The sequence below is a fragment of the Cydia strobilella genome, chromosome 24, assembly GCF_947568885.1.
Source record: "Cydia strobilella chromosome 24, ilCydStro3.1, whole genome shotgun sequence".
Classification (NCBI taxonomy): domain Eukaryota; kingdom Metazoa; phylum Arthropoda; class Insecta; order Lepidoptera; family Tortricidae; genus Cydia; species Cydia strobilella.
This window is the reverse complement of record NC_086064.1, coordinates 677,611-703,351: the sequence shown is the minus strand read 5'-3', so window position 1 is coordinate 703,351 and position 25,741 is coordinate 677,611. Positions and strand designations below refer to the sequence as shown.

The 25,741-nt window shown below is 36.4% G+C and overlaps 2 protein-coding genes across 5 annotated transcripts in view; one reads left to right on the top strand and one right to left on the bottom strand.

Moving 5' to 3' along the window:
* Window positions 1-25,741, top strand: part of LOC134752300 (uncharacterized) — a 121,302-nt gene that overhangs the window by 58,822 nt on the left and 36,739 nt on the right. The window lies entirely within an intron of this gene.
* On the bottom strand, window positions 7,969-19,873 carry LOC134752286 (uncharacterized). 2 transcript variants are annotated; one of them, XM_063687945.1, is made up of 6 exons: window positions 17,005-17,840; window positions 16,451-16,569; window positions 15,671-15,811; window positions 14,153-14,866; window positions 13,506-13,665; window positions 7,969-12,166 (listed from the first exon to the last, which is right to left on the bottom strand). In XM_063687945.1, exons 1-6 carry the CDS (start codon window positions 17,066-17,068, stop codon window positions 11,658-11,660), a joined length of 1,707 nt encoding a protein of 568 aa, XP_063544015.1. In that variant the 5' UTR covers window positions 17,069-17,840; the 3' UTR covers window positions 7,969-11,657. The 2 variants fall into 2 exon arrangements, 1 of the variants encoding a protein (XP_063544015.1); XR_010128750.1 differs by lacking the exons at window positions 7,969-12,166; window positions 13,506-13,665; window positions 14,153-14,866; window positions 16,451-16,569 and having other exon boundaries at window positions 14,899-15,811; window positions 17,005-19,873.

Genomic DNA, 25,741 nt, shown 5'->3' with positions numbered 1-25,741 from the left:
TGGTTCATGTTATACTCATGTCCCAGACCCTAACTAGCGCCACCGGAGAGATTAGGAACTATTATTTAAAGCTGAAAGCGGTCACTTTTGCAACAATTCTGCCTTAAGAGATTGGCATCCTTTTCTATACCATCCATACATGAGTATATATAGTTTATCAAAGGACTGTCTTATTTCAAACATAGACAGAGAGAATCATACTATCTTTATCTTACACTAGTACTAGCACCCGAAAGAAAAGGATGAGTATAGTTTTTTTTGTTATTATTTACTGCCAATTTGGTTTGACCAACTATATGTAGTTTATCAAGGGACTGTCTCATTTCAAACATAAACAGAGAGAATCTTACTAGCTTTGTCTTACTAGTACTAGCAGCCAAAAGAAAAGGATGAGTATAGTTTTTTTTGTCGCGCGCACATTATTTATAGCGCGCATATTTTATTCATTCATAGTTTTTTTTGTTCCTATTTACTGACAAGATTTACTTGACCAACTATAAGTTTGATTTGTTATAAGTTTCTTGCTAACTTTGTGGATAGTTATTTTGCCAAACCCATTTTGGTAGTATAAAAAGGCGCGAATTCAAATTTTCTATAGGACAATCCTTCGCGCCTACATTTTTTTTAAATTTGCCGTCTTTTGCTGCTGAAGGAAATGGCAACTATTTAATAAGTAACGATTTTGATTGTTACAAGGTAGTTTTTATACGAATCATTATTTTGAATGGGGAATACCCTAACGGTACAACATCGTAATGCATTTTCTAACAATTATTAATCCATACTAATATTATAAATGCGAAAGTCTGTCTGTCTGTCTGTGTGTTACCTCTTCTCGCTTAAACCGCTGAACCGATTTAGTTGAAATTTGGTATACAGATAGTTTGAGTCCCGGGGAAGGACATAGGATACTTTTTATCCCAGAACTCACCCCTCAAGGGGGTGAAAAGGGGGGTGGAAATTTGTATGGAGAATCAATAACCGCTGAACCGATTTAGATGAAACTTGGTATGGGGATAGTTTGAGCTGTGGTAAAGGATATAGAATAACTTTTATCCCCGAAATCATCCCTTAAGGGTGTAAACAATGGGGTGAAAATGTATAGTGTGGACCAATTTGGGGGTGAAAAAAGGATAGATTAGAAAGCAGATTTGTTTAAGAATTAAGGTACCCAAATTATTAATTCCACGCAGACGAAGTCGCGGGCAAAAGCTTATCACGTCGGGGTCACCATTATGTTCAGCGTTGGAGGTAATGGCGACCAAATGAAAGCAGGGAAATACTGATATCTAAATTTAATGCTTACAGAAGGCTGGTTAGAAAAAGTGAGTTTATCTACATACATGTAGAAGCTTATATAGTTAAGTACAGCGCCACTCTATGACACTACGGATTGGTTAGGAACTATTACATACATTGACATAGCTAACAGCTTATTGAGCATTTATACTAGTACACAATAGTTTCGGTAGATGTCACCTTTACATATTATAGGACGATTGAGAGACTTAATCTGTCTAGATTAGGTAAGTAGGTACTTAGGTATGCTAATACCTACTTATCTGCTACTTGTTAAGATAGGTCTTAACAGTAGTTATATCTTCATGAAGGGAATAATGTCGCGTGCAAAACGTTTCGTGCGCCGTCGGTATGTCGTAATTGTGGGTTACTTATACATTTCTTACATACTCACTTTGATATCACTTCACGTTGTTAATATGTAATTATGTATATAAGCATAAAGTAACTTATACTAGAGCGGTACTGTCATAGTAAATTTTGTAACCCCAGTAAATTCACTGCCATCTGTCGACACACTTTAAAACTAAAAATAAATATTTATAAAAATACGATAAAATGTATTTAAATGTGGATAAATGATTTTTTTTATTTGCATTAATTATTTTTATGATTTTGATCCATGTTCTTTCACTGATATGCGTTAAAATTATAAATAACAAACGAAACCGTCAACGCCCTCTATACGAGTGTAGGCCAAAACTAGTGGCGCCCTCTGATCGAGAATCAAATTTTCGTGATTTTCGAGGCACGTTTTTTCCTTAGACTGTATCCATCTATTACGGAGTTATATCTATCTTTGATATAAGTGTTATATTGACTGAGTCTGACTCGCGCTGGACCTTGCTAGCTACCACCTGGAAAGGACCTGCAGGCAAACGACGCTCCGGGAAACCAAATAGCCGCTGGACTGATGACATAAATAAAACAGTCGGGACAAACTGGAGACATGTAGCTGCAAATAGGGATAGATGGAAGTCCTTGGAGGAGGCCTTCACCCGATGAGGGGTTCTTGTCCGCAAACTAAATTTTTGTTATAAGATTATAATATCAAATTACTTAATAATACATGTGAAAAATTGACTTATTTAAATTGACATACTAAAAATACATAAAATTATATTTATAAATGCTTTACTGTAACGAAACTGACTTATTTAATGTAATTAACTTGGACTCGAAATAAAAGGCTTAAAAAAAAAAAAAAAAAATTGACAGCGTTAGCGAAGATCTCCGTTTCAGCTTCGGCAAAAATGCCTTGTATGTATGGAACTATGGATGTTTTCCTCTATAATTCTCGACCGATTTTCGTGAAATTTTGTGAGCAGGTGTGTTGTTTAAATTGATTTTTTTTTGTCGATTTTTTTTAACGTGAAGAGCCAAAACGAACCATGTGTCAAACAGAAAAAATGCAGAACTTAATATTTTTTATATATTTCCTATTTTGCTATATTTATATTATTTAATTAATTATCTAAACAAATAAACTAAAACCGCCTCAGAAGTACCAGGCGCCCATAAGCGCATAAGATGCGAATTGGAGATGAGAACGAAGTGAGTTCGTCCGCAATCCGTCTGCGGTCCGAGTAGTGAAGTGGCGCGTTTCTAATATTCCCGGGAACTTTATGTTCCCAGGAATATTCATGAATTTGTGGGAATGTTTACTAATTTAATTAATATCAAACTTATGACATGAAGGCAAGGTACTTTGGGATAAATTCGAGAGCTGGATAATTTTGAAATTCGCTAATATCTACTAGCCTAAAAGCACTTTTTACTGTAGTAACAGTAAGCAAGATGCTTTGGTAAGCGTTGCAGTAGCTTATGAGTCCCCGGCAAGCTCGGCCGAATTTCACCTTCCCATACAAACGGAGTTTCATTCTCATTTAAAACTACGTGTTGGATTGTAATGAAACTTTTTGCACATACAAAGACATGAGGTATATATATGCCTGTAATTAGTTTATATAGCTCCAGCTCATATAACAAATAAAATAACTAATGAAACTATGAAATATAATATAGGTATAATAAAATATTTAATATGTAAATAATCGTGATGTAAAATGTAATAATATGTAATCTTCAATCGTAATGTAAATTTAACAATATTTAATCTCCAATCGCAATGTAAAATTCAATTTTAATGTAAATTTAATAATATTTAATCTCTTATCTAATGTGTGTCTCCCTATGTGTATCCGTAAGGGCCCCCGAAACTATAAGATAAGATAAGATAATGTGTGTCTCTTGTCTTATAAATTCCCGGGAACATTCGAGACACATCACTTGTTCTGAGCGAGCAATAAAGATTACCGCGTGTGAGAACGGGACAGGTGCCAATGGACAAACACTGTTTTAAACTAATGTTACTTTTAATCCTAACATACTTAGCTGTTTCTAGATACTGCAATATAATATATATATACTCTGGCAAGCCAATTTTGTCAGTAGAAAAAGGCGCGGAATTAAAAATTTGTATGTGTGTATTTGTATTGGAATATTTTTTTATATTTAAGACAGCCGGGATAATTGCGTCACTTGGGATACTCGTAAATGCGGATTTTAAAGATTTTTTATAAATAAATAAATAAATATTCGTTTATTTCAGGCCTGGGGCCCATAAAAATGTTGTTAGTAACAATGCCTTACTCTATATTAGTATATACAACAAGTAATAACAATTAAATCCTTATTGATTAAAAGAAAATGCAAATAAATACTACAAAAAATAATAATTACAAAAATAATAATAATAATTCACAAAATAAAAATTTACACAAGCCCAAGCATTATTTGCCTCCATTTGTCATAAATGGGGCAGTCAAACCTATACGCAAACAGCCCCAGGATGCTGTTGCTGCTGCCCCGAACGCGACTGAGTAGAGAGGCCACTTTCTTGCGGATGATGGCGTGGAACCCATCCGTGTGCGCCTCCGCGAACATACCTGACGCGCTACAGAACCGGGGCAGCTGCATCAGCATCCTGAAAATGTTGTTGTATTGGATGCGCAGAACATTTATAATCGGACCATTTTAGAACTTTTTTAAGAGAGGTATGGGCACTGTGAATGACATCTCGCTTTGTGTGGTAGGGCACAGGACAGCGGATGTCATTCCAGATGTAGAGCAGAGCCCAACTGGGGAGGTACCTCCACCTTACAGAAAACCGCAGCCAAATAACACTAGACCCTACTAATAGTGTTGTGTTCCTGCCGGTGAGTAAGGTTGCCAGAGCTCGGGGGAGAGGAGTGTTAGGGTCGGCAAAGCGCATGTAACTCCTCTGGAGTTGCAGGCGTACATAGGCTACGGAGACTGCTTAACATCAGGCGGGCCGTATGCTTGTTTGCCACCGACGTAATATAAAAAAAAAAAAAAAAAAACTATTGCAAATTGCAACCCTCTCTGTTTGAAGTGTGGTCACTGAAATTTTAATGCAAAGGGCGGTAATAGTTATAATATGGTGTTGCAGGCGTCCATAGGCTACGGTGACTGCTTACCATCAGGCGGGCAGTATGCTTGTTTGCCACCGTCGTGGTATTAAAAAAAAGTTATAATATGTTGCGTTGCGAAGATATCTTCAAAAGACGCATTTACCACAAGAGACGCAATTATCCCGGTAAACTTATTTGATTAATATATTATTAGGTACGTAAATTTATCTAACAAGAGCAAGTGTCAAATACTCTTAATTGCACTTACCTTAATACAAAAAATAATACAATTAATTTTCCATCTTACTATATACATATACACATACATACATACACATACATACAGAAATATATGTGATGTTTTCAACCAAAAGGTACCACATTGTCGCTTGTTGATAAGGTTGATTTGTAATTGAACACTCAGAGAAAACTATTGTGAAAATAACAAAAAAACGTTGCTAAATAGGAGCCGACAGAGTCAAATTGCGGGCGCAGCAAGCTTAATTTTGCGAAAAAAAATTGCGTAAATGACAAAGCGAAAGCGTTAACTTTGTGAAAAAGCACATAGCGAATTTCACAAAGTCGAATTTTTCACAATTTTACTCTGTCGGCTCCTATTTCGCAATTTCAACTTTGTGAAAAATCATATAGCTAATTTCACAACGTAACATTTCTCGCAATTTGACTCTGTCTGCTCCTATTTTGCAATTTTAACTTTGTGAATATTCAGCAATGTCGACATTGTGAAATAACGTTGACAATAATACATAGTAAAAGTTGTGATTTATAACATTGCTAATTTAGCAAATCTTTACATTGCAATATGAACATTGTTAATTTAACAAATTTAGTTTTTAACAATTTTTCTTTGATGCCTATTCCGAACATAGCTATTTTAGCAATTTTTATTTTGTGGTTTTATCAAGTGAACTTCGTTATATAAACTACTTTGAAGTCGTAGTTTTAGCAAAGTTGAAAGACGGAATAGAGAAGTCATCAATGTTGATATTGTTAGCTCAGCAGAATAATATTGCGGGGATAGCAATGTTAATGTTGCTAGCTCCGCAGTGTAATATTGTGGTTATAGCAATGCTGACGTTGCTAGCTCCGCAGTGTAATATTGCGGGGATAGCAATGCTGACGTTGCTAACTCCGCAATGGAATATTGCGGGGATAGCAATACTGACGTTGCTAACTCCGCAGTGGAATATTGCGGGGATAGCAATACTGACTTTGCTAGCTCCGCAGTGGAATATTGCGGGGATAGCAATTCTGACGCTGCTAGTTCCGCAGTAGAATATTGCGGGGACAGCAATGTTGACGTTGCTAGTTCCGCAGTGGAATATTGCGGGGATAGCAATGCTGACGTTGCTAACTCCGCAGTGGAATATTGCGGGGATAGCAATACTGACGTTGCTAACTCCGCAGTGGAATGTTGCGGGGATAGCAATTCTGACGCTGCTAGTTCCGCAGTAGAATATTGCGGGGACAGCAATGTTGACGTTGCTAGTTCCGCAGTGAAATATTGCGGGGATAGCAATGCTGACGTTGATAGCTCCGCAGAGGAATATTGCGGGGATAGCAATGCTGACGTTGCTAGCTCCGCAGTGGAATATTGCGGGGATAGCAATACTGACTTTGCTAGCTCCGCAGTGGAATATTGCGGGGATAGCAATGCTGACGTTGCTAGTTCCGCAGTAGAATATTGCGGGGACAGCAATGTTGACGTTGCTAGTTCCGCAGTGAAATATTGCGGGGATAGCAATGCTGACGTTGATAGCTCCGCAGAGGAATATTGCGGGGATAGCAATGCTGACGTTGCTAGCTCCGCAGTGGAATATTGCGGGGATAGCAATACTGACTTTGCTAGCTCCGCAGTGGAATATTGCGGGGATAGCAATGCTGACGTTGCTAGTTCCGCAGTGGAATATTGCGGGGATAGCAATGCTGACGTTGCTAGCTCCGCAGAGGAATATTTCGGGGATAGCAATGCTGACGTTGCTAGTTCCGCAGTGGAATATTGCGGGGATAGCAATGCTGACATTGCTAGCTCCGCAGAGGAATATTGCGGGGATAGCAATGCTGACATTGCTAGCTCCGCAGAGGAATATTGCGGGGATAGCAATGCTGACGTTGCTAGCTCCGCAGAGGAATATTGCGGGGATAGCAATGCTGACATTGCTAGCTCCACAGAGGAATATTGCGGGGATAGCAATGCTGACGTTGCTAGCTCCGCAGAGGAATTTTGCGGGGATAGCAATGCTAACGTTGCTAGCTCCGCAGTGGAATATTGCGGGGATAGCAATGCTGACGTTGCTAGCTCCGCAGTGGAATATTGCGAAGATAGCAATGCTGACGTTGCTAGCTCCGCAGTGGAATATTGCGGGGATAGCAATTCAGACGTTGCTAGCTCCGCAGTGGAATATTGCGGGGATAGCAATGCTGACGTTGCTAGCTCCGCAGTGGAATATCGCGGGGATAGCAATGTTTACGTTCAACATTGCAGAACTAGCAATGCCAAAAGTCGCGAACGACAATAGCTACCTGAAAAAATACAACAATATTTATAAAACTAACTTTTATTATTAAAAAACGTTTGCAGGTCCGTAAGAATAGAAAAAAATGTTGCCCACTAAAATACAAATAATGTAGATAATAATGGGAAACTAAAAGTTTCCAGTGAAAAATCAACTATTTACTAATATGTAAATCAAAAACAAACACTCGGTGTTTCGAAAATGGGAATTGAACCCGCTAAATGAAAGAAAGACCTGCAATTTACTGTACCGATCGGAAGGCTTAATTACATACATTTATTTAAGATGCTATGTTATTTTGAAGAACCCTTTGATTGAGCCTTTCGATCGGTACAGTAAAATTGAAAGGTTTTTTTTGTTTTTCACATTTAGCGGTATAGTAACAGTTAAGCTATGTCAGCTCATATTCAAGCGCGCGTGCACCGCGATTTGATCTGATTAGCCAAAACCCATATCCGTAGGAACGGATCAACGGGACGCCAGTCCCGCCTGAACCATTGTACAGTTAACTGGTTATTTTAATATACGGAGTCGAATATAAAAGTGATTATTATTCAACACTAAAATACCTATTTAAATACTATTTACCCTCTAGCCACTATACAGAAGTACCGTCAGCGGGATCCGGGAATCGAACCCGCTTTAGAAGTACTAAAAAAGCGGGTTCGATTCCCGGATCAGCCAGGCGACTTTTTTCAAATTCTTTGAATGTAGTTCGTATTGTTTTTAAATAAATATAGAAATGAAGCTATTTTTACTTCCACTCGTCAAATATTTGGTGACAACTCGCCAAATATATCGAAACACAACCTTATTCCCATGGCAAGAAAGGTGTGTTGCGACATATTTGGCGACTTTGGCTGGCTATTTGAAGCTGACTGTACCTACTATTTCAAAGTTAAATGGATGCGAATGGATTAGAAGTATGACCATATATTTGACGAGTAGAAGTAAAAATAGCTTCCTTTCATTTTTATTTCAAAACAATACGAATTGCAAATAATTAAGAAAAATCGCCTGGCTGATCCGGGAATCGAACCCGCTAAATGTGAACAAATAATAATAATTAGCATACCGTCAGGTAACAAGCAAAACTCACTAACTACTGAAAAATAATTAAACAAAAATCAACCTTATTCGCATAATATTACGGTTCACTATGGCTATGAACTTGTGGTGGTACTTAGTGACTTTTGCTTATCACCCGACGATATATCTACCTGCTGTTAACCTAACCTAACCTAACCTAAGTACTGGTAATAACCAACAACAGTATAACGTGACCCACCCCGTGCAGTTCTGTACCTTACTGTCAATATTATAGTGACAACGCTATTCATACATCAGGTCACTACTTACATGCAAGGTGTTTCCTAACACAACAATCTAGCGCCACTTGCACCATCCTACTAACTAATGAGGGGTTAACCGGTTAACCCCTCATTAGTTAGTAGGATGGTGCAAGTGGCGCTTAGGGCCACAACTGTAGTTACATATCGTTTAAATAGAAACTAAACTTATAGCCACGTCAAATTAAGCCGAAAATATCAATCAGCAGAAATAATTCGTGTTGTTTTGAAAATTGGTATAGTTATTTATACCTTGTGGTGTCCAGATAAACATACTAAAAGTCCTCGAGGGTGTAGGGGGGGGGATTTTCCAAACCACGAATTATATCCGCAGATTTTTTATTTTTTTTTGGGTTATTAGCATATTATCACTGCATGAACAAAACTGTTTTCATAATGAGGGCTATTCCCATCAATAATCATTACATATTTACCGTAATATAACATTTGATTACTTCCTGTAAAATAAAATACGAACAAAAATATGTTTAAAATAGGAATTGTTAACACTGTAATGTTCCACGGCCCTTTTGAACTTAATTTACTAAACTGAGTTAGGGTATGCATTATACCTGCATAAGTAATTGTAATCATACTTACTATTACTACAAATTATTAAATCTTACTCTAGTTGGGTTAATTAAATCGGTTTACTGAGTACGATATGATACTCAGGAAGATTAATGTTATGCCCAATGACTACACAGTTGCACAAAAACGGATACTGCATGGTGTCTTGATCAATGTATATGTGTGATGATTGTAATGAGTCCAGTACATTATAAGCATGGTAATGATTATCAAAACCAATTGTTTGTAAAGGCTTAGCCTTGAAACTAATCTTAGACACTCCATCAACATATATGTCATCAATTTTGGAAAAATAAATGTTTTCTTCATTAATAGCAGTAACTATTACAGAATTTACTTGGTAGCGCTCGGAACACTTTGCCGCCCAACTCACTTTATATAATTTTGTAATATCTGACCATTGCATTTGATCTAAAATCTGTTTACATTCACTAACTGGTACTTCTGCTTGGCCCCCAAACGAAAGAGGCGAACGAATAGTTTCTTTCAAGAATATGTCATTTAACATCAACTGATGCTTTCGAGCTACTGTCAGTGTCATGTTAATTCGGTTATTTGTTGATTTTGCAGCTAACTTGTTGAAGCGATGTTTAGCTTCGTAGCGCATTGAAGACAGAAATCTCAAGGGACCAAAACGTAACATTGCCGAATGATAGTGCAGTAAATTGTGAAATTTAGGCTTAAGACTTTGGTTAAACAGTGTGATGTACATTTCGCAAAAGTCAGCGATCATATACTTAAAATAGTCTATTTGCTCAGATACAAAACGGGGTGACATAATAAAATCTAAAACAGTCATTAATTGAATATACAGTTGCCAATATTTATTATGTCTTGGAATGAAATCACCAAACATTACACCAAAATACTTGCAAAATGTGCTCATTTCGGCAGCATTTAAACGTATATTGCCTTTTCGTAAATTGGACATGGCCAGCGTGACGGGCTTATCTTTTTTATCGGGACCGTATTGAAATGAGGAAATTTTGTTATTAACAATATCAATTGTAAGATATTTCATTTTGTCTACAAAAACCACAAGTAAAGAGCACATGACGTATTTGGCACAGCCTTCGTGCATGTCATGCATTACATCAAAACCCATTTGCGAAAATAAATTAAAATTTTCTATGTCGAGCCATATACATTTTTCTTTGACGCCTGTCAGAGATGAATTATTCGTTTTTAAATCATCCTGGTAATTTGACTCGGTCCTTAAGAGAGATTCATCTTCATAAACCTGATTAGCCATGACTTTTTTCTCTACTTTGCATGTTCTGCAAGGAAAATTGCTTGAAAAACTCTCAACAAATCCTAAAACACTATGCAAGCCTAAATTATCTCCTAAAATTAATGACAACTCAAAGTAAATTGTGCCCTTGAAATCTGGCAAATCAAAAACTATTCCATGCTTAAATAAATCATTAAACTGGTCAATCAGGGGCTGAAATATTATACGATTCCCAAATTCCACTCTGTCAGTGGAATGATAGAGTAAGACTAAAAATATGTTACCTAACAGAGAGGCACAATAGTACGGCAGGCAAGGAAGAGAAATGTATGCGGCTCCTAGTTTGTGCACACCACTATGACTACCCAAAGGGTTCAAAGTCTCGAAATCGTCAATTTGCAAAAATATGGGCATGACTATCTTATCTCCATGATTTTTCTGTCTCCAAAATGAACCATGCATATAATGCTCTATACTGTTTGACGTGTCATGAGCCATCAGTTTTTTCATAGCATCGATGGTCTCATGAAGTATGTTAGGCAACGAAAAAAATTTGTGCAACACATCTCTAATAGGTATTTTATGGGCTATGCACTCTACTGCTTGGTAATAAGTTTTACCTTTTTTTTTTACGTAATCAAATCGTCGCCCTACAGTATAAGGCTCAGGATTAACTAAAGTACCCTTACTTTCAAAGAACTGATGTCGTTTATAAGTTGAACTAAACATCTCTAGATCGGTTGTCAGTTTTGCTACGGCAGAGCTAGAAGTTACTGGTAACAGAGGTCTGATTGACATAGTGAACATGTTGTGAATACCGCTATAAACTGTATCTAGCACATTGTTCGGCAAATGGGGATTACTATACAGGGATGAGAAAAGTTGACCTAAACTGTCGCTTAGCGGCGGTGTGTTGTGTTTGCTATCACTCTGTATAGTACTATTATTTTCTTTAATTTGAAACTCGGTTGCGCTACACACATTATGTAATGGATCATTATTCACGGGAGAGGTCTCTTGTCCAATAGCAAAATCCTGTACACTTGAAGCCTGTTGTAACATAGAAGAATCTGAATGTTCTTTCAAATAATGACGCCTAAATGAATTGTAGAGTTGATAAGTTCTCCCACAATCCATGTTTGGACAAATATAACATTTACCTGGATGATAAAATGTAAAATGGGTTTTAAATTGCTTCATTTGGACAAAAGACCTTTTACATATTGCACACAGCACCATCGTGCCTGTTAGAAACAGAAGCAAGCAAATCTAGCATAGGAGTGCCTTCAGTGTCAAACTTGCTCTTCATTACATATATACTTCTTTGGATAAACATCCAGACTGGGGCACAATCTTTTGAATATGGTAAGTCTAATGCCCATAGAATCTTAAAAGTATTTGAAACAGCTTTACAAATGCTGGGAAACGTGTACCTGATGTCTTCAGAGATTATTAAATCATACTGCGTAACATCCTGCCAGCAAGCCCCAACAGCAACCAAATATGGAAGAACAGGCAATTTTTTTTCCTGCAATGTGGCCTTCCGTTCACTGAAGTGGCTTTGAAGGTCCGATGTAGATGGCACCAAGCTTAAAAACGCGTTGCTTACTTCTAATCTAGACGGGTTCCAGGGTTTTCTGACTCCTTTCACGGGAACAGTGTGCATTTGTTTCAGCAACAGGGGAACTGCCAGAAAAGTCGCAACATTCGCTTGTTCCTCCCCCGCTGCAAAAATAATTAATACTTAGTATGGTTAACGGTTACTTAAGGTAAAGTTTCTATTGAGTAAAATTCGTCATCTCCTCTATCTATAGTACCTACTTCACTTCCAGCCGGGCTAGCACATGATTGGCGCGAGAGTATCTCGCCGCGACATAGACTACCCGTCGCCTTTAAATTCATACAGTTAGTAAAAGACGGGTAGTCTATCTCGCGGCGAGATACTGTCGCGTCAATCATGTGCTCGGCCTACAGGTGTCGTTAAAAAAATCTACCCTGTATATAATATGTTATTTTCATCACACTTGCTCGAAAAAGATCTAATATCATGCAGGTGTACTAAAGGACAAAGGCCTATATTGTTCCCGCAGGAGTTATGGATTGTGAAAAAAAGGTGTAACTCTCTAGGGAGTTACAGCTTTTTTTTTATTATGTCATAACTACTACTATTACTACTTAATATGAACCAAGTAGGTATACATGAGTTTTACTTTTAAAATACTGACGTTTATAATTAGATATTTCGGTTAATTAATTTAATAGCTGTTCAAAATAATATTCTTACTCAATTTTCAATCGTGGCTGAATGCCGGATGGGTATGTGCCTTAGATGCCTAACTTGGCAAAAAATCACAATATGGCGGACGAATGTTTGAAATGTCACCGTATTTAAGAATTTTTTCGCATAAAATTTAGTTTTTTCTTCGCAAGTGTGATTCTGTGTTACTCCGGGAGTAAGAATATTAACAAACTCGAGCCCCTTGCAAGAACTTGAACGTTATGCTTAGGTACTTACTTCTATATAATCTATATGGCTGAACAAATAAAACGTATGTACCAGGGTGGTTCACGTGTGTATGGGAAAAATTCAAGCTCTACCCCCTTATTTTGTTGATCAATCACAACTTTATCTCAACTACAATTTTTATTCCCATAATTTGAAAATGTGATTTATAAGTTATTAAGTAAAAAAACATTTTTATTTCAAATTTTTATGAATTTTTAGGTGAATTTAAAAAAATCTACCTTTTGAAAAATTACAAAAAATAGAAATGAAATTGTTTTTTTTTTTTACTTCAAAACTTATAAATCAAATATTCAAATGGTGTGTAAACAGATACATAAATAAAAATCTAAATAATAAATACGCATCCTCTTGTAGTTAAAGTTACAAAATTGGGAATATTTTTTCAGCAAAATGAGTGTAACAAAATAAAACAAAAGGTTTTTTAGAGCCACCCTAGTATGTACAGTGTATGCAATTTCGAAGCTCACTGTACATACTGTATTTACATATAGAGGCAATAAAGACACTATTTGACAAAAAAACGATAATATAACTTACAAGTTGCAAGATCCAAAACAGTTTGAATAGAAGTGTCAGGTCGTGTTAGCTGTTGAGCCTTCTCATCTAGTAATGATAGCAGGCGACCTTTCACTACCGGGAAATTTTCTTCGAACTTTCCTTCTATTTCAGGGTATATTTTGTCAAAGTCACTGGCCAGCTGAAAATAAACAGAAATCAAACATTTGTTATTCAATTAGAGCTTAAAAGCTCTTTCACAAAATCAAAAATGTTGCTAGTCATCAATCATCATTCATAATCATACAACGAGAAATGTTGCTAGTGTATATATGAGTATTTAAAATGAAAATCAATAACCCGACTGCATAATAATAATATAATCTACTAGCCCGCGACTCCACCCGCCACAGATAGACACACTTTCGCATTTATAATATTAGTATGGATTTACTCGCAAAACTGAGACAAATGTAATGACACCTCATATGTTAAACTCCGCTAAATGGTTTAGGCAGTAGAGCGTGCCAAATAATTAAAGATACATACATACATACGCTTGAAAAACTTAACCTCCTTTCTGCAGTTGGGTATAAAAATAACTTAACACAAATTGATGACTTCTGCCTGGTGATGTCATGAAGTCTGGCATGAAGACACTTGATTGATTAGTATTATCATTGACTCACCAATTCATAGCCCCAAGGACATTGCAGTGCTGGGAAGATGCTCAAATAACTAACATGGTCGCCTTCTTGCAGTGCAGCCATGCGTTCATGTAGACAACTGTTCCATTTTGTTTCTACCAATTCTCTCGGTGAAGAAGAGTGCTTCAACCACTGCACAGTATCTTTTTCAGAGTCTTGATTGGTACTTATTGTTTGAAAGGTGTCAGGAAAAGGTCTAACCCGTGCATTAGAAGATTTGACAGCAGATTTTTTTCTCTTGTTTTGGTCTCCGCTGCTGTCGCTGCTCTTGTCGCTATTACTGCTGTTACGACTTCTGCTGCGGCTGCGGATTTCTGCATTTAATTTTCTGCGTACTGTTATTAATCGGTTCACTATCAGGCCACTGGCCTGGATAGCTTTTCCATCAACAAGACGAAAAGGATTATAATATACCCCCTTTGTTTCACCTGGGAAAAGCTTTATAATTTCTGATGTCCACGTATCCCAGGTTTCTTTTCGTATTGGGTCAGTGTTTTCTTTCAATTTCCGCACCTCAGCCTCAACAATAAGGGCCGTCAGTATCTTTCGGTCACTAGACGATAATACCTTTTTATTGATTAGAGGTTTCCCAATACTGGATGTCTCTAAAATTTGTTTAAGATTTCCGCCAGTTATAGCCCCTATGAGTTTGCTTGCATCTATAAACTGTAAATCGTCACAATTGATGTCCCATTCCTGAAAATCAAGTAAGCACTAAGTTACTAAAGAACTAGAAGTCACGTCATGTGGGTATTTACTATTTGGGCACAATCATAATATTTACATAAAATAAATACATAAAATAAATATTTGGAGACAATCTTATTCAGAAAATCAACCTAGTCCCAAACTAAACGTTATTTATTTATTTTAGACTTAAAAACAAAACATTCATATTGACTACATATGATAGAAATAGCTTACACTTTTAATCTTTTGGATAGTAAAAAACCGGCCAATTGCGAGTCGGACTCGAGCACCGAGGGTTCCGTACTTTATAGTATTTGTTGTTATAGCGGCAACAGAAATACATCATCTGTGAAAATGACAACTGTCTGGCTATCACGGTTCATGAGATACAGCCTAGTGACAGACAGACAGACGGACAGCGGAGTCTTAGTAATAGGGTCCCGTTTTTACCCTTTGGGTACGGAACCCTAAAAATATATGATTATAATTAAATGTATTATAAATTAGTCGGAGTAATTCGTATTAAAATAAGTTGAAATAATTTGACCCAAAATAATAATGTACCTTAATATAATTATTCTGTGAAATGTATTTATTTCCTGGCCTACTTGTAATATGGGTACTAGTGACGATATAAATACTTATATAGTTTAATACATAGAAAACACCTAAGACTCAGGAACAAATACTCGTGTTTATCACACAAATATTTGCCCTGACCGGGGATTGAACAGACAGTTGACTCCCTCTGCATAACAAAAACATGATCCACCTTAAATACAGAGTAAAGATAAATATTATTATAATTACCAATAATTCAGTTGATGTTGTAACAACAGAGGATGTACTAGATTTTTGGCTACTTGATGGAATCACAAAGGAGTCTTGCTTTTTAATTGGAGCTATAACTTGCTGTACATCTACATCCCTCGGATCTTTTGTAACTCCTCTCTATAAAATAAAATTAGGAGTGATTAATTTAACCATAATGCCCATTCACATTATTTTATTTATTTTTATTTATTTATCAAATGGCACTATTTAATTGTTAATGCTTAGTTTATTGATGAAAATACAAAAGTCGCTGTATCTCCATCATCAGACTTAACCTTGATAAAAAATTCTTTATAAATCTTACTGGCTTAGTAAACATAACGAAGAGGACAAATCGTCAAAGTGAACTATGCATCGTTAAAGAGTTTCGTTTTGATCATCATCAGCAGTTCCACTTCATTAAATGTCAGTTTTTCTGAACGTGAATACTAGATTCATTAATGAAAATACAAAAATCGCTATATGTATGCCTATAAGATTCAAGAATTTTTCCCTGGATTCCTCATGGATCCCATCATCAAAACTGGGTTTTGACAAAAACGGGACCAACTTGGGACTATACACATTCAAACAAAAAAAACAATTTTCCAAATCGGTTCACCAATGACGGAGTTATGACGTAACATACATACAAAAAAAAAAACGGTCGAATTGATAACCTCCTCCTTTTTTGAAGTCGGTTAAAAATTGATTCAAAGTAATGAAAACATCTAAATTTTGAATCAAGTAGGTATACGAAAAAATGAAACTGCTCACGCGTTCTCTCTCACGGTCTAACGCCATACGCAGTTTCCCTTTTTGAACTGCTGCCGGGACCAATAACGACAACTCATGGTCGTTTGCGTTCAATAAAAAATCGAGATCCGCGCCCTGATCTATAAGCATAGAGATAAATAATAAGTACTGCATATTGCATAAATTTAACCCACTACACTGCACTGTCATGGCGGTAACAATGCCGGCAATATTTTTGCAGATATATTTGTCCATGGGGCTTCAAAGTGCCATAATTTCATTGCAACGTGTATTTTCCATGATTTCAAGAAAAATAAGAAGTAAATGGCCATTTCGATGGAGCTATAATGTCTACAACAATACATTGCTTTATTTGGGCAGTCGTGTAAAAAAAAATGGTCCAACATTGCAATTCAAAAATAACCTAAAAATAATTGTTTTAAATTCGATTTAAGAAATCTTCGACTTCGAATAGTTTATTAGGATGAAACAAATATCGATTAGCAACGACAGTCACATTACATTAACTACAATAGTAACTAGTTAGAACTATGTAAATACAAATTATAACTTACCGTTTAGCGATCCAAAAAGGTGTATCAAATCACAGTTGAACAGAAACACACTTAAGTCGTCCATCCTTTATATTTACTATTTACCTATAACTGTCTTAACTTTAAAGAAACTATTTCCTTATATTTTTAACAACGTGAACGGTTCGTTGTTTGAAAAGACAATAATAATCACTAAATAAATACGTTCCGTTGTTAGCGATTTGTCACGCATCCTAACCGTACGAATGTTGCCAGCGAAATGAACGATTCTTTTGTCAATTTTGCAAAGGACTAGTCAACATCACTATTTTAACAAAGTTAACATTGTGTTTCTAGCAATGCTTATATTATTTCGCAATGTAAAAGTTGTGAAATTATTAACTTGAGAAATTTTTCCCTTGTAAATTCCGCAATTCTAACATTGCGACTTGAGCAATCAAATACCTTTCTTAGAATTCCGTTTTTAGGGTAAAGGCATTAGTAAGTAGGTACTAAGTACAAATAATAATAATTAAGTACGTTGTTCCTTATAAAAAACTGCAAACCTGGAGAGTGGAGTCATAGCACGGTACGCTTATCACCATGCCTGTCACGTTCTAACAAGTATGTGAGTGCGAAAGTGACGGACTTAGTGATAGGGGAAACCATGCTGTGCGGGCAGCACGTAGTACGTACAGAAGGTTATAATTTATTATGTGTGAGCATTTGACAGATTCAAAGAGCAGTTAGATTAAAAACTATTTTAGGTAATAATTGCTTATCTAGAGAGATCGGTGCGGGCGGGTTGTGAGCGCGGCGCTGGCGGGCCGCGAGCATGACGTTGTCACTGACGCTGTCGCTAAATCTAGAGCCCGCGCAGCATGGTTTCCCCTATCACTAAGTCCGTCACTTTCGCACTCACATACTTGTTAGAACGTGACAGGCATGGTGATAAGCGTACCGTGCTACGACTCAGACAAAATTAATACAGCCGCCTTGAATAGCCGCCGAATAGTAAATCATATTTTTACTTCTAGCGCCTAAACTATTGAGTGGATTTCAATCAAATAGACATCAGTAGATCCATAATTAGTACACGAGTGCTATGCAATACAAATTTACTAAAATAAGTGGAGGAAAAATGTGTAAAACTTAAAAATGTGACTACAAAAACAGATTTTAGGTCTTAAATGGGGTTTAAATAATAGTGACAGTAATGAAATTTGACACCTACAATTTCAGGGATCCCTGTTTGCGTGTCATAAAATTGGAGCTTCGGGTCCACGGGGATCAAACGCCATCTTGAAAAGTATAAGTCTTTTTTGGTTTTTCTTTTTTTCTCGGAATATCTGGGTTTAATGTGAATACTGTGTATAGCGAAACGAAAGCTTGTTAAATTCCACATTAAAAAGTTATACAACACCATGTCCCAAAAACGAAGCCTTTTTCTAGAAATTACCAATTTTTGGAACACAAACACATTATCTACCCAACCACGAAAAAAAAAAATGTGTGGAAACTTGTAAGCTTCCCTTGTAACTTGTAAGCCCTATTTGATAGTTTGTATGGAGATCAAACCTTTTTTTGAGTACAGGACTAAGAAGTCTTTGTATGAAGGCATATTATTAGAATACAAGAAAAGTAATTTAAGCGTTTTTAAATATTCATCCCTTAAAAGAGTTAAAAAGGGGTTGAAAGTTTGAATTCATTACAAATGCTTATTGAAATTTCTCAGAAAGGCATTGTATAATATTACAAAAAAGGTTATTTCAACGTTCTTAATAATTCTACCCTTAAGGGTGTTAAAAAGGGGATGTATATAAGTTTATATGTAGTACAAGTTTTCGTTTTAGCTAGGAACATGAAACTTGGTAAAAGGGCATTATATTAAAATAGACGAAAACTGATTGCACCGTGTTTGAAAAGTTTGTATTAATAAAGTTTGCAGTGGGAGCGAACATTTTTTTTAAATAGTGGACTTGAAAATCTGAGTGTTGAGAGGGTTTATATCGCGAACAATTTTTTTCAGCTAGGGGCTTGAAACTTTGTACTTTGTGAAAGACAAATTTCATGCGCTGTATAATTATTAACAAATGATTTACCGTCCCTACTGATATCTTTTGCTGCATAATGTTCTATGCTCATTTAAAATATATAACCACCAACATACAAATCCACGCGTACGAAGTCGCGGGCAACAGCTAGTATATTTAATATGTCTTAACCGTTTCAACGCCAAGCAGCGAAGTAATTCGACGTGACTCAGACCAGACGCCAAGCAATAAACCAAATGTATGGTTTTCTAATAGGAGCAAATGTCGTGGCGTCAGTGGTACGACTTTCCGCTGACGTGATTTTCCGTCTTTGGCGGTGAAAAGGTTAAAACAAAAACCTATTATTGGATTATTTACCCTTGTAACACCTGCAAACATTGTAAATCAACTTAAAATTTGTAGTTAAGAGTTCTCTTTTGTGATTTTGACAAAGGCTCTCTCAAAGTTGCTAAAATCACAAGGTATTAATCAATGTGGTTGTGAACACTGTCAACCTCCAAACTTTAGCCGTGTAGATTCCGCAGAGTTCTATTTTGTTATTTTGACAAAAGCTCTTGAAGTTGCTAATATCACAAAGTAAAAAACAATGTGGCGGCCAACATTGCGAACCGCACAAAACTTAACTGTGAAGATTTCGCAGAGTTATTCTTTGTTATTTTGACAAAGGTCCTCAAAGTTGCTAACATTACAAGGTTTAAATCAATGTGGTTGTGAACACTGTCAACCCTCAAACTTTATCCGTGTAGATTCCGCAGAGTTCTATTTTGTTATTTTGACAAAGGCGCTTAAAATTGGTAATGTCACAAAGTAAAAAACAATGTGGCGGCCAACATTGCGAACCGCACAAAACTTAACTGTGAAAATTTCGCAGAGTTATTCTTTGTTATTTTGACAAAGGTCCTCAAAGTTGCTAACATTACAAGGTTTAAATCAATGTGGTTGTGAACACTGTCAACCCCCAAACTTTAGCCGTGTAGATTCAGCAGAGTTCTATTTTGTTATTTTGGCAAAGGCTCTTGAAGTTGCTAATGTCTCAAAGTAAAAAACAATGTCGCGGCCAACATTGCGAACCGCACAAAACTTAACTGTGAAGATTTCACAGAGTTATTCTTTGTTATTTTGACAAGGGTCCTCAAAGTTGCTAACATTACAAGGTTTAAATCAATGTGGTTGTGAACACTGTCAACCCTCAAACTTTATCCGTGTAGATTCCGCAGAGTTCTATTTTGTTATTTTGACAAAGGCGCTTAAAATTGGTAATGTCACAAAGTAAAAAACAATGTGGCGGCCAACATTGCGAACCGCACAAAACTTAACTGTGAAAATTTCGCAGAGTTATTCTTTGTTATTTTGACAAAGGTCCTCAAAGTTGCTAACATTACAAGGTTTAAATCAATGTGGTTGTGAACACTGTCAACCCCCAAACTTTAGCCGTGTAGATTCAGCAGAGTTCTATTTTGTTATTTTGGCAAAGGCTCTTGAAGTTGCTAATGTCTCAAAGTAAAAAACAATGTCGCGGCCAACATTGCGAACCGCACAAAACTTAACTGTGAAGATTTCACAGAGTTATTCTTTGTTATTTTGACAAGGGTCCTCAAAGTTGCTAACATTACAAGGTTTAAATCAATGTGGTTGTGAACACTGTCAACCCTCAAACTTTATCCGTGTAGATTCCGCAGAGTTCTATTTTGTTATTTTGACAAAGGCGCTTAAAATTGGCAATGTCACAAAGTAAAAAACAATGTGGCGGCCAACATTGCGAATAGCACAAAACTTAACTGTGAAAATTTCGCAGAGTTATTCTTTGTTATTTTGACAAAGGTCCTCAAAGTTGCTAACATTACAAGGTTTAAATCAATGTGGTTGTGAACACTGTCAACCCCCAAACTTTAGCCGTGTAGATTCAGCAGAGTTCTATTTTGTTATTTTGGCAAAGGCTCTTGAAGTTGCTAATGTCACAAAGTAAAAAACAATGTCGCGGCCAACATTGCGAACCGCACAAAACTTAACTGTGAAGATTTCACAGAGTTATTCTTTGTTATTTTGACAAGGGTCCTCAAAGTTGCTAACATTACAAGGTTTAAATCAATGTGGTTGTGAACACTGTCAACCCCCAAACTTTAGCCGTGTAGATTCCGCAGAGTTCTATTTTGTTATATTGACAAAGGCTCTTGAAATTGGTAATGTCACAAAGTAAAAAACAATGTGGCGGCCAACATTGCGAACCTCACAAAACTTTACTGTGAAGATTTCGCAGAGTTATTCTTTGTTATTTTGACAAAGGTCCTCAAATTTGCTAACATCACAAGGTATAAATCAATGTGGTTGTGAACACTGTCAACCCCCAAACTTTAGCCGTGTAGATTCCGCAGAGTTCTGTTTTGTTATTTTGACAAAGGCTCTTGAAGCTGCTATTGTCACAAAGTAAAAAACAATGTGTCGGCGAACATTGCGAACCGCACAAACTTTAACTGTGAAGATTTCGCAGAGTTATCTTTTGTTATTTTGACAAAGGTCCTCAAAGTTGCTAAAACCACAACTCACAAATCACACGTTGTGCAATGAGCAAAGCCAAACTATGTTAAATTCGCATTTTTAACTATGCTATTATGACAAGGCATCGAAAAATTGATAGTTTAACAACATTTTTATTGTTAGTTTCGCAATAATTGCGTTTCGCAAAAAAAAAGTTGCTGCGCTAGCAAAGGCTAGGTTGTCAATGTCCCAAAGTAGTTTTGTGTTTTTATCAATAATTCGTTCGCAACGTAAAACTGCAGCCTTGTCTCCGGATTTTTCTCTGAGTGAAGCAATATGGAAATAGCGCCTTACTGACAAGCGACAATAAGTACCCTTTTGATTGAAAATGGCACAGAAAAAATATTTTAATTGTTGTCAAAGGTTGTCTGGAAGAGATCGCTTTTTAGCGATAAGACCGCCTGTTGTTTACCTCTGCTTGTGTGTCTGTTTTCTTTTTGTATAGTTTTATTTTATTTAGGTGTGTAATAAAGAGTATTTGTAGTGTATTGTATACAAATTACAAATATATAGGGTATTTGACTATACTAGTCAAATCAGTTTCTTTTTTCGAACTGTCAAAACGATTTTGCTACTATGGAATTTATATGAAACTAGCATGTGACGTCATAATCAAATTAAAATGGAAATTGTGCCTAAAAATAACTGCTGTCTACGTTTCTCTATTAATCTCCTGGTGCTTTATTTCATGCATGTTGAAAAATAATTTATTTAAAATACAGTCAAATACCCTATTGTATTAATTGGTTAAGTCTCAAAGCGCATCAAATTCCTAACACAAATGTATTTGTTACAAATTCCATTGGCCATTGCTACCAATTAGAAAGCGCATCAATTGACAGTTTGAATGACAGCTAACACCGACAAATGTGTCGAATCTGTTAAATGGTCCGCACATGTGTCGACCCTTAAAGGGACCCTAATACTATTGGCGGTTACGACGCCAAGTGTCACGATTGTATTAGAGATTGTTTAAAAATGTCCTAAGCGCCATACGCTTTAAATTTCTTTTTTTTATACATATTTATTGCAATGAGGGTGGTAACCCCAGTGCAGTTTGTTGCATTTTCTTTTGCATTTAATCACTGTTACATGTTTATTTTTATTCAATTTGGCGAGGGTGAAGATTGGCAGGATGAAGTGGTTTCAGAATGTATCGATATCATAGTTCTTTATTCTTTATTCAAACAAACACAAGTATAAGTTTACAGCGACCTACGCCAAGACACTTATACTGTTAATACATAGTCAGTATCATAAACATGTATACATTTTTCGAACTACGAGTATCTCTAGGAACTTAAATTAAACATACATACTACAAAGTTACATAGGTAGAGTTTAAAAAAATCCTGACACTACTTTGTAAGGACGGCCACTTGTCTGCGAATATGTCTGCGTTTTGGATTGAAGCTAAGAAGTTATTTAGTAATTCTATTGCTCGGTACGTGGGTGCGTTTGAACCGTGATAGGTGCGGACATTTGGATATGCGAAAAGGTTTCTGGCTCTAGTTATGGCCTTTTGTATCGGTATACAATACAATACAAATCGCAGTGAGGTTTCTTTTATGGTCACATTACTGATTGTATGTATTAACAGATTATGAATTTGATACGAATTTGTTACAGATATGATCTAGTGTTATATCATCATCATTAACGAGTTATTCTCTTGTCGGTGGAGTATCTTCCAGCTTTCCCTATCCTGCGCCAGCTCTTTGACTTTTTGATACGACACGATCCCTACTTTTTCTTTCACATGATCTAATAAGAAGCTGCGTTTGGGTTCGCCTCTACCCCGCTTCCTTCCTATCCGCCCCTCCAAGATAGTTTTTTTTAAATCTTTTTTTTTATTATAAACTGATCGGCGATTGGCCCTAGTCACACCTGATGGAAAGTGAAGACAGGGCCTAAGTTGGAGCTCACCGGTTCAGTAACAGCCTATTCACTCTTGTTTTAAAGAGACCGAGGTCATATTGATCAGGGAATACAGATGGCGGGAGCGCATTCCATTCCTTAGCCGTCCGTACCAAAAAGGAGGAGGCAAAACGTTTCGTCCGAACGAATGGAATGTGGACCACGAACGGGTGCATTCGCTCCCCGCGCCTGGATGTCCGATGATGAAAAGGGGAAGGTGGGATCAGGTCGTGTAATTCCTGTGCGCACTCCCCGAAATGTATCCGATAGAACACCGATAGGCAAGCGACTCGACGGCGATGCCCAAGGCTCTGTATCCTTGACTTGACAGATGGGTCATCGCCAAAGAGTCTATGAGCCCGGCGCTCTATTGAGTCCAGGGCCGCCAGCTGAGTTTTAGTGGTTTTAAAGAAGTAATCGTGTCGTATTAACTGTCCAATCATTTTCCCGCGTCTATTTGCAATAGCCTTCAGTGTTATATATAAATTACTAAAATCATAGTGTAAATTCTTAATTACAAATTTCATGGGAGTGAAAGTGCTCGGTACTCTATTGTAACAGATAGTTTTCGTTAATTTATCGAGTGAAGAAAACAAGGTATTTTATACTATGAAAGGTAGCCAAAGTGAATCAACTTGTGTTATAAAGAGTCATTAGAGTTTCATTATACGGAGTTTACACTGTATGACTTGTATGACTTACTCCCTAATTCTTAACTATTAAATAGAAAAGACAAAGTATCTAAATCTGTACGAACCATTACGCTAACTAAATTGCAATATTAATATTGATACTTTGATGAAAGATATAATGGTAGTAAAATAATCATCAAATCATCTCGATAGTAGGGGAAATAATTAGATTATGAGATACATCGAGGGGTCTAGAACACATCCCTGAGGGACTCTCGGTTGCACTTTGACGTTTAGTGGTGGGGTGATATGTAATGATACTACGTTGTGATCCTTATGATATTGGAATTTGACAATCTTCATCTCTACTAGATTTGGTAAAAAAATCGAATTCTATTATCGAGTTTCGTTTACTGATGTAAAAAGTTCCTATTACTTTTAAAATGTGATTATTTACAAATGATTTTGGACAGAAAAGAAGGTGCTTATAAATCAAAATTAATAAAAGTAAAGTAGCTTCAAACTTTACTCGGTTATTTATTATGTGATACTATAAACAAAAAACCGGCCAAGTGCGAGTCGGACTCGCGCACTAAGGGTTCCGTACCATTACGCAAAAACGGCAAAAAAATCACGTTTGTTGTATGGGAGCCTCACTTAAATATTTATTTTATTCTGTTTCTAGTATTTGTTGTTATAGTGGCAACAGAAATACATCTTCTGTGAAAATTTCAACTGTCTAGCTATCACGCTTTCACGGTTCAGGAGATACAGCCTGGTGACAGACGGACAGACACAGCGGAGTCTTTTAGTAATAGGGTCCCGTTTTTACCCTTTGGGTACGGAACCCTAAAAAGATGTTTAATCACTTGAACTTGACATTTTTGTAAAGTTTGACTGCTGCGTTTAATATATACTCAAGGACGCAAAAAAAGGAAGTAACTTCAAAATGATTAACAATAGTAATGAAACTTTTTTTTTGCGTTCCTCTAAACTTGTCCATGAGTGTAGGTTTTTTCCTATTTGTTAATGTTAAGTAACATTTAGTATAAACTATAAATGTAGGTAAGTTATACAATACAATAAAAATCTTCTTTATTGCTCACCAATATAAAAAGGACATTATTAGGAGGTTAGTTATTTAGTTTAGATTAGATTTAATTTAGAATAAATCTAAGTGGAAAAATTATTGCCTTGGGTGAGACTTGAACTCACGGCCTCTGGAGCATCGTTCGCAGAAAAAAATTAAATTAGATTTTATTAGTAATAAAGGATTTAAGGATAAGTAACGACACTCGATATGGTTTGTTAATGATTATTATTAAACAATAATATAACAAGTCTGAAGGGGAGAGGTCCCGATGGACGAACTTAATCGCGGATGAGGTCATGCAGGAGGTAGAAAATTACTTCAGGCGAAGAATACAACGAGAAGGTGAAATGAAGCTTGAACATTTCTACTTATTTCACGAAAACTAAAACGGTTATTTTAATATATTTACAATTTCCTAATATTGTTGTTATAAATATATTTAAAGATTATCTACAGAACTTGGCAGCCATAACTATTCTACCGGGATTGGAAACCGTAATATACATTACAATACTTGCTTCGATTAAGTACAAAAAATACATACGTAT